Source organism: Chrysochloris asiatica, unplaced genomic scaffold, assembly GCF_000296735.1.
Source record: "Chrysochloris asiatica unplaced genomic scaffold, ChrAsi1.0 scaffold00048, whole genome shotgun sequence".
In the NCBI taxonomy this organism is placed as follows: Eukaryota; Metazoa; Chordata; class Mammalia; order Afrosoricida; family Chrysochloridae; genus Chrysochloris; species Chrysochloris asiatica.
This window is the reverse complement of record NW_006408566.1, coordinates 13416593-13438550: the sequence shown is the minus strand read 5'-3', so window position 1 is coordinate 13438550 and position 21958 is coordinate 13416593. Positions and strand designations below refer to the sequence as shown.

General features: G+C 35.9%; 1 protein-coding gene across 8 annotated transcripts in view; it reads right to left on the bottom strand.

Annotated features, from left to right (window-relative positions):
- The window catches only part of DOCK7 (dedicator of cytokinesis 7), a 254019-nt gene that overhangs the window by 176096 nt on the left and 55965 nt on the right, over positions 1–21958 (bottom strand). For all 8 annotated transcript variants that reach the window (XM_006862471.1, XM_006862472.1, XM_006862473.1 and 5 more), the window contains 7 exons: positions 20463–20529; positions 19472–19621; positions 18031–18111; positions 13410–13575; positions 7224–7366; positions 1884–1977; positions 1080–1242 (listed from right to left, as the gene is read on the bottom strand). In XM_006862471.1, coding sequence (XP_006862533.1) covers positions 1080–1242; positions 1884–1977; positions 7224–7366; positions 13410–13575; positions 18031–18111; positions 19472–19621; positions 20463–20529 — 864 coding nt within the window. The remainder of the gene's footprint in view (positions 1–1079; positions 1243–1883; positions 1978–7223; positions 7367–13409; positions 13576–18030; positions 18112–19471; positions 19622–20462; positions 20530–21958) is intronic.

The window sequence follows — 21958 nt, the reverse complement described above, 5'->3', positions numbered from 1 at the left end:
ATTGTTGAATGTGAAACTGATGATGTGCCCTGTAAACTTTCACTCAATCCACAATAAAAACCTTAAATTAAAAAAAAAAAAAAAAGTGTTCTTTTTTAGAATCTTACATTTGAGCTACCCTGTTTGGTATCTAACAGACATTTCAAGTTATGTCTCAACATTCACCAATCCAGGGAATGTCATTCATGAGGCTATCGAACATTGGAGTTGTGTAGTGTTCACCCTGGAAAGCCGTACCCAACAGCCTTGGGTCAAGTATATACTACTTACAAATAATTGAGTATTTGTTGTTGTTAAACGTCATCAAGTTCAATTCTGACCCATAGCAACCCTATACAGGGTTTCCTAGGAGCAGCTGGTGAGCTTGAACTCTCAACCTTCCAATTCAAATCGACTTTGCAGTCCAGCGCATTAACCCACTGTGCCACACCAGGGCTCCATTATTGAGTATGTTGTTGTGGTTAAGTGCCATCGAGTTGGTTCTGACTCACAGCAACCCTGTATAGGGTTTCCAAGGAGCCACTGGTGAGTCTGAACCACCGACATTGGGGTTCAAACTGACCTTGCAGTCCAGCACATTTACCCACAGCGCCACACAAGTAATCCATTATTGAGTATACACTACTTAATAAATATATTGTTGGTTAACTGCAGGATACGATGCTGTGTAATGCTATATTCTGCAAAAATGAACCTTTGAGGAAATACAAGGAACTAATTAGGAGTTCAGATGTTTTAAATCAACAGACCAGGATTCAAATGCTAGCTTCACTACACTAAATGTGTGAAGCTCAGCCTCTCAATGCCTCATTTTACTCACCTTTAAACTGAAGGTAAGTTATCTCAAACTATAAGGATTAAATAAGATAATGTATGGAAGGTAACTAATATTCTACCAAAAGCACAGTAAATGCTTAATACATGACACCTTATTTAAAGACAAAATTAAATTAGATGGTAATAAATAGAATAAGTATCAAAGTCACATAAGACTTTTGGAGATTTTCATTCTAGTTCTACTTTAATATCAGAACACCTATTATTTTATTTCACAATTCTCCAAAATTAAAATGTCTTACCTGTAAGTAGTGTTTGGAACATAGACATCCCTAGCAGGAAACTCCAAAATTTCTCTAGTAGGTCTAACTCTACTATCAGGGTAAAGCTTTACTTGAAGTAGTTCTGGGGTTAGGCAATAATGCGGATTTTCAGGTGCAGGAGAAATGTCTATTTTCAGCTGAGCTGCATATTAAAACATAAAATTATAAAAATAGTGTAAGCATAACAAATAAAAAGTCCATATTAAACATATTCTTGGAAGGATTTAGATCCTATTTTTACTAGAAGCCTGGGAAGAATACGAAACAAACCAAATTATGAGTATCTAGACCTCTAAGTCTCAAACCTATAAAAATTACAGATATAGTCATAAATGGTTACAGAATGAATGAATGGGAATGAAGGAGAAAAAAGAAGGGCAGAGAGTTAAGGGAATAGAGGGAGTGATTTAGCCTAGGAACAAGTCAATATTTCAAAAGTTAAATTATTTCAAAGGTTAAATTTAGGCATGGGAAAGAAATTTCAAAATCGTTTTACCCTGACATGGTTTGCTCTAGCAATATACAAATCAGTTTCAGAATATCATTCCATGTATTTCATATGTACTATTACAAAATAACATCAGTACTCAAATTAACAAGGGTCCTGAATCCTGAATCCAAATTATTAAACCACATGATAGTATATAAAGATCAACAGACGTTAATAGAAAGACATATGAACCAGGCAAAGGAAAACAAAACAAACCACATAATTCCAAGCAACACATTATAGTAGTAATGGAAATAGTTTAAATCATGTCTATTCAAAATGAGAAAAAATACCTGTAATAGGTCTTAGTCGCCGTAAGACAGAAGATGGCCTTCTCATATCAGCAAGGAATTTGTACAAATCTTCATCACTTAAGCGGTCTCCTTCCTAATTCCACAGACACAGAAGACAGTATTCAATAAAGCATTGTACATTGGAAATGAATTCACATTCTGTTAATAATCATGCCTATCTGCCTATAATTTAATCTGAAAAATAGCTAAAATAATGTGATTATAATTATAAAAACTATCTTGATTTAATTCACTTTGTTCTATCAAATTTTATTAGGATTCATAAGACAATTATAATTATCTATTTACATTAAAAACCCAGAAGCAAATGCATTGCCATTGAATCAATTCTAATTCATAGGAACTGCCCCATAGGCTTCTCAAGGCTGTAAATCTCTACTGAAGCAGACGGCTACAGATCTTTCTCCTGCATAGTTGTTGGTGGGTTCAAATCACCAACCGTTAGATTAGCAGCTTGACTACTGTACCACCAGGGTTCCCATATGTATTTACTGATAACCAGCTCACTGTCATCGAGTCATTTCTGACTCAGTGACCCCTTAGAACCATAAAACATAGCAAAACAATACAAGCTTGAGGGAGATGAAAAGAAAAAAGGAAAAATAAGGCTATAGCAGATTAATATAAAAATATATGACAGTCTAATAAACTTGTTACAGCTGATTTCATATTTGTTTTTCAATGTTTTATTACCAAATTCTAAACAGAAGCACAGTCAAATGTAAAATCTACAGTACTGACTAAATAAAATTTTAAGTTGAAATAACAAAACACTATTAAGACAAAAAAAAACTCGAGATACTAAAACCAGAAAGAAAGAAAAAAAATTCCTAAAGTGCTTCAATCAATGGGGAAAAGGGAGAAAAATAACCCAACTATTTCTAATTAATATAGACTTTTAATTTAATATCAATATTTTTTTCTTATAATGAAAATAACTGAAAACTTTCTGGCCTTACTCGTTTATTCAAGAGTCCATTTAGATTTTATTTATCCATTTCTCCTGCTTATAAGGAGCTCTGGTAGCATAGTGGTTACAAGTTAGGCTGCTAACCTCAAGGTCAGAAGTTTGAATCCACCAGTCATTCCACAGTAGAAAGATGAGGCTTTCTGCTCCCATAAAGAATTACAGTCTTGGAAGTCCTATACAGGGTCGCTATGAGTCAGAACTGACACCTTGGCACAGAACCACCACCACCTGCTTACATCTTATTGTTTTCAATGTTCATATGTGTTTAATGTTTGCATGTTCTTTCCATTACTGAACATGTGTTAGTTATAAAAACATCAAGGCAGTGAGCTTCCCCTTGAACAATTATCACATTTATTCAATATTATGATAACTAGGGTACATAATTATCTTCTTTTATCTTATTAGTATAAAAATGATATTATTTAGGAAAATGATTTTTAATTTCTATGTGATTAATATTATTATGGTTTTTAATCTTACAGAGCATGGTCCAAGAATGTCACTATTAAGATTTTTTTTCAGTGGCATAATACATGGACTCCTGGTGTGGCACTGTAGGATCAGCATTGAACTGTAAATCAGCAGTTTAAACCTAGCAGCTGCTCCCGGGAAACCCTCTACAGGGTCGCTATGAGTTGGGACGTACTTGTCGGCAGTTAACAACAATATATGACCAATCATTACAAATATTCCATCAGTTGTTTAAACAGTATATCCTCTCTATGTGAGGATGGCACAGGATTGGGCGGTGTTTCGTTTTGTTGCACACAGGGTTGCTATGAGTCGGAGCAGACTCAATGGCACTTAACCAACAACTGGGTTTATAATTAATATAGACCCTATAAAGAGCCTAATTTATTTATAATATATTCAAATCATCTTCAGACTCATGACTTTTGCCTACTTATATCTGTTAAACCCCCAGTGCCATTCAACTCATAATAACCCTATAAGGGTTTCCGAAGTTGTAAATCTTTACAGATACACATACTCTCATCTATCTCCCAAAGAGTGGCTCATAGATTTGAACTGCTGATCTTGTAGTTGGCAATCCAAAGCTTACCCCACAGCACCACCAGGGCCCCTTGACTAGATATTGACCTCTATTTTTACTTCTTACCTGTTTTCATAAGGAGATCTGGTAGCGTAGTGGTTACGCATCAGGCTGCTAATCTCGGGGTCAGCAGTTCAAAACTACCATCTGTTCTGTGGGAGAAAGATGAGGCTTTCTGCTCCCATAAAGATTTACAGCCTCGGAAACCCTGTACAGGGTCACTAAGAGTCGGAACCAACTCCACGGCACATAACAACACCACCTGTTTTCATACGGAGCTCTGGTGGCATAGTGGTTACAAATCGGGCTATCCTCAGGGTCAGCAGTTAGAAAGTACCATCTGTTCTGTGGGAGAAAGATGAGGCATTTGGCTCCTGTAAAGATTTACAGCCTCGGAAACTCTATTCAGGGTCGCTATGAGTCGGAACCAATTCCACAGCACATAACAACAACCTGTTTTCATGCCTTTCGGTGAGTGGGGCAAAATTCTCTCACCTATGCTTGGCCATGTGACTTGCTTTGAGCAAGAAGCAAATGTGACCCTAGCAGATGCAACCCAAACTCACTGCCATCTAGTCAATTCCAACTCTTATCAATCCTACAGGACAGAGTACAAGCGATCCTTAAGAGTTTCTGAGATTGTAAACCTTTAGGGGAGCAGACAGCCTCATCTTTCTCCCATGGACTGGCTGGTGGTTTTGAACAACAGCTGACCTTGAGGTCACTCTGCACAACTGAGCTTGTCCTCGCTTTTGAACCTCTCCCACTGGAGAGCATGACCATCCAGTCTGCTAGAGGATGAGAGTGGAAGTTGAGACATATGCAGCAGAGCAGATTCAGCTCAGTCTTCCCCACAGGTCAGTCTAGATCAGCCCACCCCAGCCAACTTCCACACATGTGCCCAAGCCAACAGCAGCGGAGCAGTCTAGCTGACACCCTCTCCTCCATTTTGCAGGCATTGTGTGCCATTGAGGCAACAGATCATTTACATACCTGTCAACCAACATAACAAATGCCCTAAAACTACTGAATAGGTTTGATTGTTTTTAACTGCCAAGTAGTTTTAATAATTTTGACTTGAAATGTTTCAAAGCTGTACATAAAAATTCCTAATTCTTGTATCCCCATTGTCAATGATAGTATCTCATCAATTTTAAAAACACTGCCTTCTATGTCTCATTATGAGAAATTTATACTTTGAATTCTATTTTATGAAATTTGTGATTCCTGCTTTTATATTTAATATGCATTTCCCAGATAATTTTCTAGCCATTTAAAAATATTTACAAAAATAGTACACACAGAAAAAAACCCACACAATTATAAAAATTAAGGTAGAAATGCTTCCCAGTGCTCCAAATTTTCAGCAATCACTTATTTTTAAGTTTTCACAATCATACTGTGCTAGTCTCAGTTGCCTATTCACAGCACAGTATACAGTACATGCTGAAAGTTCAAAAAATATTTTTTGGATGAATGAGTCCATAGGTGAATTAATGGATAAGAGGATGGGCAATTCACTGATGTAAGTTTACAATGCCAGTGCAGTGATCTAAGCCATAAAAAGAAATGAAAAGCGAACTGTGGAAATGGTGGAAGGAAAAGTGGCACAGTAGTTGAAGATGTGAAAGGTGATGGTACTGTCACATCTGCTGGCTTATGTCAATGTGTCTAGAAAATCTACTGCTTTGCTTCCATAGCTAGACTTGGCATACCACCTCATCCAAGTAGTACTGCGGCCTTCTCTATACTCCTTAATACCAATAGTCATAATAAAAAGATCTTTACAACTTCAGATGCTTATCAATTGTTTTCTTCTTTGCATGTGAGTCTCCCAGAACAGCTGCTTATGAATGCTACTAACATGTACCAATGAAGAGGACTTCGAGTGTATTTGCTGTCAATCCATGACACATAGGAGTATTGCCCTCTCAAGGTATAAGGAACTAGTAAGCCAGGATTTCCTCCTTTTATTTAGAGTAACATTTGAGGAGTTCTGGTGTGGTGCCATATGATAAGCACTGACTGCTACCCACAGGTTGATGGCTCAAACTCAGCAGCTGCTCCTTGGAAATGCTGTACAGGGTCCTATACATTGAAATCACTCGAAGGTACTTAATAACAACACCTGATGAATGTCTCAAAAGGGGACTTTCGTCAGTTCTCAATCTGGTCCAAAACACATGCAATGATAACTTCTCTAGTTTTTCATGTTAACACACTCCCCTTCCCCCCATTTTTATATACTTCTAATTGTCTGGCCATTTAAAACAAAGACTATTAAAATTTTCTGAACTTGATTTACACTATAAAATGTATTTTATGACAGTCTAGTATGAACACACATACATGGGCACACACATATAAAGTGAAAATTAAAAAGGCTCACTGAAACAATATTTATCATCATAAATATTGTTCTAGAGTGATCTACTAGACGTGATTTTCATTACTAATGTACCGTGACTATCATTTGAAAAACATAATTTAACCTTTTCATGGCAGAATTCTTTCCTTCCTGCTTTGAATTTTTATTAACATCATTTGTTTTTAGTTAGGGAAAGCATGCTGAAATCAAGAGAAACTTTTTTTTTGAGGTAATATGAACCTTGATCCAATTATGTGGCTCATATATCTCCCAAATGGACTTGTGGCAGGAATGGTGGGGTGAGGCCCCTTTCTTCAGATTCACACAGGACCCTACAAAGCAGCAGCACACATTACAACTGAGAAAGGAGCTTCCCAAGAAACCTGAAAGGCTGAAGATATTGGTGGGTGATATATGTTCCACAAGTCACAAAAGGCTTTACTTAATATTTGAGAAAGAAAGAAAATAAATGCAAAGAGTGAAACATCCTTGGTGAAGAACTTCTTGAGCACAAAAATTGACTTCTATAATTCACCGTGAGTTCATTTTAGCCAGAAAACTCTACCTCACACAGCACAGCTATATATGGTGGGCTATGCCAGAAAAGGTTTGACTGGGAAGACATGTTATACTACTCATTAAGATTACGAAAATTCACAGACCACCAATGTTTAAGAAAAGTTAAAATATTACTACAAATAAATATGATATAAACGTGCAGGATTGATTTGATGTATTATTAGCCACTAAAAGGCACGAATGACACTAATAAAGGAATAATAAAAATTATTTTTCATCTTACAGTTTTAAATTTTTGGGGGTTTTTTTCTTTCCTTAAAATCATAGTCAATAATTACATATAATTAATATTATAAAATAAAAATATACAAATATATCCCCGTCATTCCTGCATGACAGATCTACCTGCTTGAAAAAATTTGTCACTGTGAGAGTAGCAGGTCGAAAGCTGGTCAGGTTACAAGCATCATCTCCACTTGTTGTCCTTTCAAGTGACCGTCTGCCAACAATACTAGAATTCCTCCTCTCTGACCAAGACCCTTTTCGTTCTACCAAGGAAAAAGATATAAAATATTCATTTTCATGATATTGACAATTTCTTTTAAACCAGTTTCCCAAATACAAGAAAGAATTCAGTGAAGTTGAAAATTATCAAGTTCACACACTGAACTTGTTGTTGTTGTTGTTAAGTGCCATCGAGTCGGTTCCGACCCATAGCGACCCTGTACAGGGTTTCCAAGGGTGTAAATCTTTACGGGAGTAGAAAGCCTCATCTTGTTGTTGTTAGGTGCCATCAAGTCAATTCTGACTCACAGCGATCCTATATAGGGTTTCAGAAGTAAATCTTCATGGGAGCAAAAAGCCTCATCTTTCTCCCGCTGAGCAGCTAGTGAGCTCAAACAAATGACCTTGTGTGTGATAGTCCAGTAAGGATCCTCCACCAGAGCCACTACGCTCCATGAACAAAGAAAACATGCACTTCTGGAGAGACGAGTAATGCAGCACAGCAATGAATGTTTTGGTTATCTTTTCACAATTATACCAAGGTAAAACTAAGTCCATACCACACACAGATTCATATGTATGATCAAAGATGGGCAATATTATGACTGGAGTAATAATGTAGCACTATAGTCTAAGCACTGGACAGCAAAGTTGGTTTGAAACACAGGTAAGCAGTTCAAACTCACCAGCTGCTCCTAAGAAACCCTATAAGCGGGTCCCTATGAGTCAGAACTGACTTGAGGGCACTTAAAAACAATGGAGTTCTGGTGTAGCACTATAGGCTAATGCATCAGACTGCAAAGTCAACTGAACTGCAAGGTTGGTGGTTCAAGCTCACCAGCTGCTCCTTGGAGACCTATACAGGGTAGCTATGAGTCGGAATCAACTCAATGGCACTTAATAACAATAACAACATTGAAGAACTAAGCATTTATGAGGAAATATTTACCACGTTGGAAATTTTAATCACCATATAATGAGCCTTCAGAATCAACACAGACAAGCAAAGTCTTTGCAAGATTACTGAACAATTTAAGCCCAATAGAAAAACTAGACATGTCAACAGGGTAACTAAGGGAAGACTTGAACAATACCATAAACAAACTAAACCTAACTGACATTTGCAAAAAATAACACTAAACAGCACCAGAATATAGTCTTCTCAAGTGCACACAGAACATTCTCCAGGACTATGGAAAAGTCATGAAATAGGACACTGGAAAGTTTAAAAGACTGAAATCAAGCAAAGTTATGTTCTCTAAAAACAACAGAATTAAACTACACATTAACAATAGGAGAAGACTCTCAGTTGTCCCAGAACCATTTACTAAAAGATTGTTTTCCCCCTGAATGAACTGTCATAAAGCTCTTGTCAAAAAGTTAACTGACCATAGATGTACTGGCTTATTTTGGACTCTCAATTCAATTCCATTCATCTATATGTTTATTTTTATGCCAATATTACACTCTCTTGATTTCTGAACCGCTATAGAAAATTTTGGGCTCCTGGTGTGGCACTGTAGGATCAGCACTGGACTTCAAACCACAAGGTCGGAAGTTCAAATCCACCAGCTGCTCCTCGTAAACCCTAAGCAGGGTCGCTATGAGTCGGAACTGACTTGATGGCACTTAAAAACACAAACAGTAAATTTTAGAGTCCTGGTGTGGCAATGTAGGATAAGCACTAGACTTGATTTTCATTGCTGATCACAAGGTTGGTGGTTCAAACCCACCAGCCACTCCTTGGAAATCCTATACAGGGTCGCTATGAGTTGGAATCAACTCAAAGTCACTTAATACCAACAACATAGTAAATTTTGAAATCAGAACATGAGATTCCTCCAACTATATTCTTCCGTTTCAAAGTTGTTTAGGTTATCCTGGGTCACTTAAACTTCCTTATCAGGAGCAAAGCGAATCTGTAGAGTAAGCACTAGACTGTGAACACAAGGTTAGTGGTGTGAGCCCACCAGTCACTTCATGAAAAAAAGATGATGCTTTCAACTTTCACAAGGACTTACCCACCTCAGAAACCCTAAACCGAGTCAGAACTGATTCTATGGCACTTAACAACAACGAATATCCACATAAATTTTAGGATCAGCTCTCAATTCCTACACAAAACCAGCTGAGATTTTGAGATTTGAATAGGCATTGTGTTGAATCTAAAGATTAATTTGGGGTGAATAATCTTCACAATATTAAGCTATTAATGAAAAAAGAAGGCAAATGGAGTTACCTTTTAACTAAATAATAGGTTAACTCAAAGTAAAGAATGCCAACCTTGAGTGCTGTGCTTTTAAAAAAAAATAAGCTATATGACATCAAATGGAGAGTGTTAATGTTAGGGCCATCAAGTGGTTCCAAGTCTTACTGACCTTATGCACGAAAGCATGAAACATTGTCTGGTCCTACAATGTCCTTACAGTTGCTATGTTTGAGTTCACTCTTGCTGCCATAGTATCAAATCCATCTTGTTGATGGTCTTCCTCTTTTTCATTGACCCTCCACTATTCCCAACATAATGTCCTTTTCCAGGGACTTGTCCCTCCTGATATTACATCCAAAGTATAAAAGCTGGATTCTCATCATGCTCGCTTCTAAAGAGCATTCTGGCTGTATTTCCTCCACAGCACATTTGTTGTTCTTATAGAAGGCCATGATACTATCAGTACTGTTCGCCAATACCATAACTCAAATTGTCTTCCTTATTCATAGCATATACGGCAATTGAAAATACCATGAAGTGGGCATAGCATACTTTAGTCCTCCAACTGACATCTAAGCTCTCTAACACTGTGAAGAGCTCTTCTGCAACAAACATGTCTAATGAAATACATCTTTTGATTCTTGACTGCTGTTTCCGTAAGTACTGACTATGAATAAGAGCAAAATGAAGTCTTTGACAACTTCAATCTAATGAGCCTTCCTCCAATCTTGATATCATGATCTTTCTCATGTAATCTAGCTTCTTGGATTATTTGCTCAGCATACAAACTCCATAAGTATAATGAAAAGATGAAGCTGTGGTGAACACCTTTCTTAATTATAAACCATTCAGTATCCCACTACTCTATTTGAATGACGGCCTCTTGATTTCAGTACAGGCTTTTCATGAGCAAAATTAAGTGCTCTGGAATACCCATCCTTTGCAATGTTATCCATAATTTGTTATGATCCACACCTCAACATAGTCAATAAAGTACAAGCAAACAACTTCCTGTTATTCTCTACTTTCAGCCAAGATTTATCTGACATCAGCAATGATATCCCTAATTTCACATCCTCATCTGAATCCAGACTGAATTTCTGGCAGTTCCTTGTTGATATACTGCTACAACCAATTATAAATTATCTTCAAGAAAATTTTACTTGCATATGATATTAATGATATTGCTAAATAATTTTTACATTCCATATTGTCACATTTCTTTGGAATAAGCACAAATATGAATCTCTTCTAATCAGTTGGCTAGGTAGCTGTCTTCCATATTTCTTGACATAGATGAGTGAGCACCTCCAGCACTGTAACAGTTTGTTGAAACATTTTAATTTGTATTCCATCAATATCTATAGCTTTTTCACCAATGGCTTCAGTGCAGTATCACAGGTTCTTGATCATAAGCTGCTTCTTGAAATGGCAGACTATCAACCATTTCTTTTTTATATAATGACTCTGTGTATTAACCCAATCTTCTTTTGATGCTTCCTGCATCATACAATATTTTCCCATGTTATTGATCAGTGCTGGTGAGCTGGTTCCCAACTTACGGCAACCCTGTATAGGGTCTCCAAGGCTGTACATCTTTGGGGGGCAGAAAGCCTCACCTTTCTCCTGTGGAGTGACTAGTAGATTTGAACCACCAACCTTGTAGTTTACATTCCAGTGCTTATCTAGATAACTTTCCCCGTTTTACCGATTATTGTTGTTATTGTTATGGAGTTGATTTCCACTCAAAGTGACCCTGTATAGGGTTTCAGAGAAGCAGTGGTGGGTTTGAACAGCAAACTTGGTGGTTAGCAGTCCAGTGCTTATCCTATAGCACCACACCTGGACTCCATTTTACCCATTTGTTTTAAGTGCTGTTGAGTCAGTTCTACTTCACAGTGGCCCTGAATAGGGTTTCTGAGTTGATAAATTTGAACCCTGCAGTTCAAAATGACTTTGCAGTCCAATGCTTATCATATAGTGTCACAAAATCCTTCAATATTACAACCAAAGGCTTGAATTTTCTCTTCAGTTCTTTCAGCTTGAGAAATGCTGAGCGTATTCTTCCCTTCTGATAACTCCAGGTCCTTGCATATTTTATTATAATACTTGATCTTGTCTTCTTAAGCTACCTGTTGAAATTTTCTGGTCAGCTCTTTTACGTCCTCATTTCTTATGGAAGCTTTAGCTTCTCTATATTCAGAGAAAATTTCAGAGTCTCTTCTGACATCTATTTTAGTCTTTTTTTTCTTTCCTGTCTCTAATGACCTTTTTTTTCTTCAGGCATGATGTTTCTTGGTATCATCCCAGAACTCTTCTGGTCTTTGGTCATTAGTGTCTAATGAATCAAATCCTGTCTTCAGATATTCTCTAAATTCAGGTGTAATATACTCGAGGTCATGTTGTGGCTCTTGATTTGTTCTAATTTTCTTCAGTTTCAGCCTAAATTTGCATATGAGCAATTGATGGTGTGTTTTACTATGAGCTCCTGGCCTTCTTTGGGCTGATGTTATTGAGCTTCTCCAACATTTCTTCCCAATGATGTTGTCAATTTGATTCCTATGTATTCCATGTGATGAGGTCCGTGTGTATAGTCGTATTTTATGTTGTTAGAAAAAGGCATTTGCAATAAATATGTCATTGGCCTTGCAAAATTCTATCATATAGATTCCAATAATGTTTCTATCACTAAGTCTGTATTTACTATCTACTGATTCTTCCTGTTTGTTTCCAACTTTCACAATCAAACCACCAGTAATTATCAATGCACCTTGATTGCCTGTTCGATAAAATTCAGACTGAAGAAGTTCGCAGAATTCTTCAATTTCCTCATCAGTGGATTTAATGGTTGATGCATAAATATAAATCATAGTTGTATTAGCTGGTCTTCCTTTTAGGTGTATGGGTATCAGCCTATCACAGACAGCACTGTACTTCAAGACAGACCTTAAAATGTTCTTTTTGGTATTAAATGTGATATCCTCTTCAATTTGTTGTTTCCAAATTGTCCTCTTCAAAATGGTCAGTACCCGATACATTTCTGCTGACTAATATCAATAGGATATCAATCTTTATGCATCCCATTTCATTTTTGAAACTTTCAATTTTCCTAAATTCATATTTTGTACATTCCACTTTGATTATTAATGCATGTTTATTGCTATTTCTTCTCATTTTGATTTGTGCCCTATTAACAAATGAAGGTCCTATGTGCTTTACTCCATCCACATTATTAAGGTCAACTCAACTTTGAAAAGTCAGTTCTTCCCCAGCTGTATTTAGAGTGCCCTCCAACCTAAGGGGATCATCTTCTGGCACTATATCAGACAATGTTCAGCTCTTATTCATAGGTTTGAAGTGGCTAACCATTCAAAAGTGGTCCACTTCTCCTTCTTCCTTGTCTTAGTCTGCAAGCTGCACTGAAGCCTGTTCACCACAGGTGACCCTGCTGGTATTTAAAATATCAGGGGCATAGTTTCCAAGATTACAGCAACACACAAGTTACCACAATACAACTAACTGAAAGATGAGTAGTGGAAATGGACAACAGTTACTCTGAAGCACAGATGAGAAGCTTGGAGGCATTCAAACTAGTTCACAAGAATAAAACAATTAGAACAAAAACAATGAGAATGTTGGCAAACTAGTAATGTAAAACAATGTCACTGAACATTGCGTGCAAAAGTTGTTAAACAGAAATGCATTCTGTTATGTATATTTTCATGAAAAACAGAATTCAATGCTAAAAACAAGGTTTTTTAAAAAGAAACCTGCTCTTGCCTCATCTTACTGCAAGGCTTATAAATAAAACAAGGCTATGTAAGAAACAGGTAAAAAAAACAATACATTGAGAATATTTTTATGCAAAGTATTCTTACCTCCAGTGCTGATCTCTATTTCTGTTGAATCTCTTTCCAAACTTCCAGCACTGCTAACAATATTCATTAAATGAATGGCAGTCCAAGCAAAAGGCATACGATATTTCCCAAGTCTCTGGCAAAACTGATCTGCTTGGCTTTTCAGCTTCTCCAGTTTTTCCTTGTTCTGCAAAACAGAACTTTACACATTATATGATTATGCTAGAAATAAATCAATTAGAATCTCTAATATATTTATTATTAAATGTTGGCAAATCAGTTCCGACTCACAGCTGCACAAGGTTTCTGAGGAATGGCTGATGGGTTTGAACCACCGACACTGCAGTTAGCAGTACAATGCTTATCCTACAGTGTCACACCAGGACACCATACTATATATAGGGTTGCTGTTAAGTGCCGTGGAGTCGATTCCAACCCATAGTGACCCTGCATAGGGTTTCCAAGGAGCAGCTGGTGAGCTTGAACCACCGACCTTGTAGTTCAAAGGACTTTGCAGTCTGACGCATCAGCCCACAGCGCATATATAGGCAGAGGTTAAGAATTCTCAATTCTCAGCAAAAGTAGAATAATAACCTGTACCTCTCCAAAACTCAATTAACACTCAACAATCTCACTACTCTACAAAGGCATGTGTAGATTAGTTTTAGAAATTTCTGTTCATGATTATGTCATCTTGTATTAAAAGAAAGGAGACCAAGTGCCAAATATGTTTATGTATTACAAGTGCTATTTTAGGAATGCAAACATTACCATGTTCTAGTCAGCCATCAACTGCCAACTACAAAAATATTCTCGGTTACAGCTTATTCAATTTTCTTACTATAAAAAAGATGGCAGCAGTTGAGCCAATCTGAAATAATCTCTGATTTGTAGCAACCTTGAGGTGGCTGTGGGGTCAGTGATAAAAAAGATCAGAGGAACCAAAGGCCAAAATATTATAAGAGGATAAAATTCTATAAAAACCCTTATGGTTAATTTGTTGTTACTAAGAGGCTATGAGTTGATTCTGATACATAGCGACCCTGTGCAGGGCTTCCAGAGAGTGGCTGATGTGTATGAACCCCAACCTTGTGGTTCAAACCGACCTTGTAATTCAGTGAATTATCTTGCAGCACCACACGAGGCACAAGTATACATGACAGACACCTTGAAGCTGACTTAATATTTAGGCTTCTGCTGAAACAAATACTAAGATGGCCCACAAGAGCAAAACAATGGTCCAGAAGTAAAAACCTAAACCAAAGAGCTCACATACTATTTCTATATAGAATGTCCATGAGCTATGATCTAATTATAGTGTCCTACTTTGGAATTAGGGTTGGGAAAAGATGAAAGGGCAGCTAAATAGAAGCACTGTTAATTGCCAGGTGTATTATATCTCTAAAATAGGTCTTGCTTTAAGAGTCTAGATGTCACATATATGTAATTCTATCAGCCAATATATATAAGTAAGGGAAGCGCAAAGAAAGCTGCTCCTATAGCTAGCTACTTCATATAACAAAGCATATTTCAGTTCACAAAATAACAACTTAGGGAAAACTGGAATGCTTTTAGTGTGAATTCAACTTGAGAGCCAGGAATCATAAAAGAACATCATTTTGCACATCCACCCATGTTAATACATAAAGGTCAGTACTACTCAAGCATACCTCTCCTGGCTCTTCTAAGTGTATGAAATCTTATGTTCATAGAGCTAACGATCCCCTGCTATTCTCATAGTTAACACAGAGTATCTGAAAATTAGTTTTAATAATCCACCAGTCTTTTCAACTTATAAGTTTCATTGATGGTAAAGTAGATACTGTATTTTCTAATTTTATGACAAGACAGAAGGCTACTGTTGTTCTAGGAGGACTTCCATCAATAACACTGTTTTGTCAATATATGAAAACTTTTAATTATTTAAAAGTTAAACAACACTAACTAAGCTATTTCCAAGAAAAACATTTAAAGAATCAATTAGTTTTAGGGTAGGGGTAATTTTACAGAATAGATAGCATTGTTTATAAGAGATTCACCTGAAACTCGACATGTACAAAAAATTAAAGTGAAAGGATGGGAAAAAATATTCTATTCAAATAATAACCAAAAGACAGCTTGAGGGGCAATCTTAATATCACACAAAGTACACATTACGACAAAATGCTAGAAAAGAAAAAGATCTGAAATTACATTGTGATAAAAGGGTTATCAAGAAGAGGTAACAATCATTGATATATCAAACACTGATAGATTTGAAGGGAAACAGAAGCAGTACAATAATAGTTGGAGAGTTTAATATGCCATTTTCAATATATGACAGAACATCTAGAAAGAAGATCAACAAGGAAAAGAGCTGACTTCAGTGACACTATAAATAAACTACACTAAATTGATGTATATACACATATCTGGTGTGGTGCTGTAGAATAAGCACTCAACTACAAGGTTGGTGGTTCAACTATACAGATATAGATATAGATCTTCTTATTGTTGTTACGTGCCATTTAACTGGTTCTGACTCATAGTGACAATGTATAAGGTTTCTGAGGAGCAGCTGGTAAGCTTGAACCGCCAACCTTGCCATTCAAACCGACCTTGCAGTCCAGTGCATTAACCCACAGCGCCACACCAGGAATCCATATATACATATATGGATAATCCCTGGTAGCATAGTGGATTACAAACTGGGCTGCTAACCTCAAGGTCAGAAGCTCGAATCTACCAGCCAATCTGAGTTAAAAAAAAAAAAAAAATTTGGAAACCCTATACAGGGTTACTATGAATCAGAAATGACTCGGTGTCAGACAACCACCATCACCACCATGTTGTTGTTGTTAAGTGCCTTCGAGTCTGTTCCAAGCCATAGCGACTCTGTATAGGGTTCCGAAGAACAGGTGATGAGCCTGAACCACCAACACTGTAGTTCAAACGGCTTTGCAGTCTGGAGCATTAACCCACAGTGCCACACCAGAACTCCATCACCACCATATACACATATAAAAACAAACAAATACTTTAACCAACAATGGCACGATATAGTCTACTTCACTGCATATGATTCATTCTCCAGGATAGACCATATGTTAGGTCGCAAGGCAAGTCTCAATAAGCTTAAAAAGATTAAAATAACACAAACTGTTTTCTCTGACCCCAACAAAATGAAATGAAAAGTTAATAGCAGCAAAAATAGCCCTGTAAAATACACAAATATAGGGAAAATAAATAAATTCTTGAACTACAAATGAGTTAAAGGAGAAATCACAAGAGAAATCACAAATTTCTTCAGTCAAATGAAAATGAAAGGCACATCATATGAAAATCAATGGAATGCAACAAAGACAGTCCTGAGACTGAAACTTATCACAATAAATGCCTACATAAAAAAAAAAAGAAAGATCTCAAATTAACAGCACAACTCTCTAACTTGAGCATCTACAAACTAAGCTTAAACCGACAAGAAAAGAAAGGAAATAACCAAGATCACAGCAGAAATAAAATGAAATTTAAAACATAACAAAAAAAGAGACAATCAACAAAACCAGAAGCTGTTTCTTTAAAAATACCAATAAAATAGACAAACCTTTAGCCAGACAGACAAAGAAAGAAAAATTACCAAAATGAGAAATGAAATAGGAGACATTACAACTGACCTGATAGAAATAAACAACATGATATTATAAACAACATTTGGCAACAAACTGTATAATCTAGATGAAATATATAAATCCCTAGAAGCACACACCCTACTCAAACTGACTCAAGAGGAAAGAGAAAACTCCAACCGAACCATAACAATTGAAGAGACTAAATCAGTGATCAAAACCTCCCAACCATAACAACAACAAAAATTCCTGAGTCAGATGGCTTCAATGGGGAATTGCCCAATATTTAAAGAAGAATCAACACCAAAAAATAAAACCAATGAATTGACACCAATCCTGCTTAAAATCTTCCAAAAGACAGAAAAATACTTCCAAACTCATTCTATGACGCAAACATAATCCTGATACCAAAACAAAGACAAAAATTGCAAAATAAAAGAAAACTATAGGCTAATATCCTTATGTATATTATGTATATAGATGTAAAAATCCTCAAGTAAATTTTAGTGACTAGAACCCAACACCATATCAAAAGATTCATACATTATGATCAAGTGGGATTTATTACAGGAATACAGGAATGGTTCAACGTTAAGAAAATCAATCAACATAGTAAACCACTGGAAAACGGACCAATGGGGGGGGGGGGGAGGGAATCATATGATCATGCCAATGGATACAGAAAAGGTCTTTGATTAAGTGTAATTCTTTTTCTTGATGAAAACCTTCAAGAAGACTGGAATAGGAGAGTTATTACATGATTCAATTATATACTGTTTAAAAAACACATACCTGAGACCCAAGGACACAAATAGGTTGAAAGTGAAAGTATGGTGGGGAAAAAAATTCCATGCAAATAAAGAATGCAGCGGCACAGACAAAAGCTAAGTTACAAAGTTAATTAGAAAGGAAGAAGGAATCTGGGTCAAAAGAAAATAAAAGGAATCAGTGGTGAAATTCTTTAACATAATATGTACACTATTCTCCCAAATTACAACAATAATAATGTGGGGAAAATGAAAAGCCCAACATTTTACCTTAGTGGCATCTGCTTCTTTGAAAATCATATATGGTTCTGCACATTCTCCAATATCTCCTTGTTGTAGGACTTTTTCTAGCTATTGATGGCAAAAATGTAAAGATTAGTAGGCTTAAAAAAAAAAAGTCAGCTATAAATTCATATCCATTTTAGTATAATATCAAAGTAGAAAACTACAATTTAATAAAGACAATGCAAATTAACATTGCTAAGGAGTCAATACAGTATTTCCCACTTGTCACATTTCTTCAAAATATCTCACCTTATCCAAGTAAAAAATTTAAGGGATGTTTTTTCTTAAGTTGTTGTTAAGTGCCACTGAGTAAGTTCGGAAAGCTAGTTTACTAAATTTATGGCATTATGATCAACTCTACTTTGAAGCAGCTCTTCCCCAGTCATATTTTTAGTGCCTTCCAACCCAAGGACCTCATCTTCCAGCACTGTATCTGACAGTATTCTGCTGCTATTCATAATATTTTCATTTTCCTGCACTATATATGACAATGTTCCACCGCTATTAATAAGGTTTTCAGTGGCTAACACTCAGAAGTAATCTGCCTTTCTTTCTTTCCAATCTGTCTTAGTCTGGAAGCTCCACTAAAATCTGTTCACCCTGGGTGACCCTGCTGGTATCTCAAAAACAAGTATAATAGCTTTGGGTATCACAGCAACACACATCACCACAGTACAACAAACTGACAGACAAGTGATGAACCAGGGCTCATAGAAAAATCTGTATGTCTATAAATGCATAGGAATATACTAGAAAATATTCGTGAATTGCTAATAGCAATGATGTATAATGACAGAATTTTAAGCTATTTTTATTTTCATATTTCCTTGTAATGACTCAGTCTTCTACAGGAATAAAAAATACATTAATATAAGTCAAATTCTTAAGGTACAAATGAGTACAACATTAAAACGTCCTTTTTTCTTCCAGTTACCAACTATTCAGTTCTATAAGCAAAAAATAAGTAAGTAATCAGCTTCTTATGTAACTTTTCTTAATCATGCCTCAGACAAAGATATGTCCCTAACCCTAGAGTCCTGGTGTGGTGCTATCGGTTAATGCACTGGTCTGAAAAGTTGTTTTAACCGCAAAGTAGGCAGTTCAAGCTCACCAGCCACTCCTTAGAAATCCTAAACAGGGTCGCTATGGGTCAGAACCAACTCAACTACCAAACAACAACAGACCCTTAACCCTAACAGCTAGTGTTAACTCACCGCACACCTTGGTATTTGTTACTGCCAGATGTACGTTGTTAGTGCACAACGTAGTAAGGCATTTCTTTTACTGCTATCTAAATGCAAAATGTCAAGTAACAAGACAGTTAATAAGTGAGGATTCTGTACAAAGGTAAAGTCCTTTATAATACAGATAGACAAGTACACAAAAGCTGCAAATATATATATAAAATGTTTAACAATATGCTCACCTTTATTACAAGGAAAACATCTTGGGAAGGGTAAGTAATAGAAAAAATAGCTGATCTTGCCAGGGTGGTAATGGCAGCAGGAGGTACGTGTGGACGTAACAACCCCTTCATCTGCTCAGAATTAAGGTCAAAATAAAAGTTTTCTGAAATCTAGAAAACAAATTCATATATTAAATTTTTAAATCAATGCAATTTATAAAAATGCACAAAAATCATCCATACCCAGTCTTAAAGTATTATAAATATTAGAATATTCTACTATCATCTACAGTTTATATTATACTTCATTGTGGCCATCTCTGTATGTCTAAGTCAAAGCAAAAGACACATAAAAACTCTTTTGTGCAATAAAATATAATAAACACTCAAAAGAATCATATGCTAAATACTTCTGATTAAAATTGTGCACTTTAACAAAGCACACAAAGAAATGACCATTGAGATGAATTACCACAAACTTAGTTTTAAAAAAATCATATGAACAATTATCTCAACAGTCTTAACTGGCAAATACAAAATTACTGGAGCAGAGTTCCACTGACTGCAGAAATTTTAACTGCAAAAGTCACTGAAAGCATTTCAAGTTTCTATATATGTTACAAGTTTCTATATATGTTAAAATAAGAAATGCTGCATGAAATAGCACTTTGAAAATGCCTACAGGTGATAAGATATGAGAGTAAAATTTAAGACATAATATTTATAATAAACATAAATGACCTACTGCGAATTTGAAAATTACTCCATCACCTTCTTATACACTATTTAAACTAAAACACTTCACTTGCATTATCTCTGTCATTTCTTAAATTATTTCTGCTTCTTGTTTTTGAAACTCTTTCAATGAAACAAAATTAGGTTTCAATTGTCTTTTTCAAAAAGATCTATAATTAATAATTCTCAAAATTACAATTACTTATAAAACAGCTTAAAAACAGATTTCTAAAATCTACAATTGTGACAAGACTACGGACAAATTATATAACCTCACCTTTTTCTTTTCCTTGGCATCATACAAAGCGAAACTTGCGAAAATAGGCTCAATTTCTATCTCAAACCTTAAAGAAGAAAAAGGATACAGTAATTTAAAAATGAACATAAAAAACATAGTTGGAAGGAAATTCTCATTCCAAAAATAGTTTCTACATCTGTGCCTCTGCCTACGCTACACCTTCTTTCCAAAATTTACTTTTCCATATATATCTTTCCATGTAAATCAACCATTACCTCTTCTGATTATTCCTACTTGATTTCTCCAGCTACAAGTAATCTCAAACTGACTAACAACTCCACAATATTGAACCATTGACATTTTGTGTCACTACACACTTTCCAACCTATACTTTGGTTATTTATATGCATGGCTTTTTGTTAAGTGCTGTGGAGTCAGTTCCGACTCATAGCAACCCTGTATAGGGTTTCTGAGAAGTGACTAGTGGGTTTGAACTACTAACTCTGTGATTAGCAGTCCAGCACTTATCCAACAGCGCCATGCCATGACTTCATGTGTTGTTGTTGTTCAGTGCCATCGAGTCGATTCCAAGTCATAGTGACCCTCTATAGGGTTTCTGAGGCTGTAAACTTTTAAAGGAGCATAAAGCCTCATCTTTCTCCTGAAGAGTGGCTGGGAGGTTCAAACTGCAGAACTTGCCATTAGCAGCCCAACACATAACCTCTATTTGTATTTTAAGTAAACTTTAAAAATACAGACCTAATAGGGTATATATTTTTCAAACTATAAACTGTATGTTCAATGTAAAAGCACTTAAAATATATAAATATGTATATACATGCACAAATATGCTGGTATATAAAACTTAAACTTTTGTTCTGTATCTGGAATTGACAAGCATTTTCTATAAAAAATCAGAAAAAGATTTTAGGCTTAACCAGCTATATGGTCTCTGTCACATTTAATCAATTAAAGTATGTGGAGCAAAAGCAGTCAGTCGATACACAAATAAATAAACAACTGTGTTCCAATAAAACTTTGTTTATGAACACTATAAAACTTGAATTTCATATCATTTTCTCATTCCACAAACTATGATTCTCCTTTGCCTCCAACTCATGATGACCTATGCATATAACACAACAAAATGTTGCTTTGTTCAGGAAAAAAAAAAAAATCCCACTCTATCTATCTATCTATCTATGAAGAGCACTTAAAACATTTACTGATGAAGATCAAAGAGCACAGCCTTCGGTATGGATTACATCTCAATGTAAAGAAAACAAAACTCCTCACCACTGGACAAATAAACAACATTTTTAGCAATGGAGAAAAGACTGAAGTTGTCAAGGACTTCATTCTTCTTGGATCAACTATCAACACTCACAGAAGCAGCAGTCAAAAGATCAAATGACATATTGCATTAAAAAAATTTGCTGCACAGGACCTTTTTAAAGTGTTGAAGAGCAAAGATGTCAGCTTGAGGACTAAGGTGTGCCTGACCCAAGCCATGGTATTTTCAATAACCTCATATG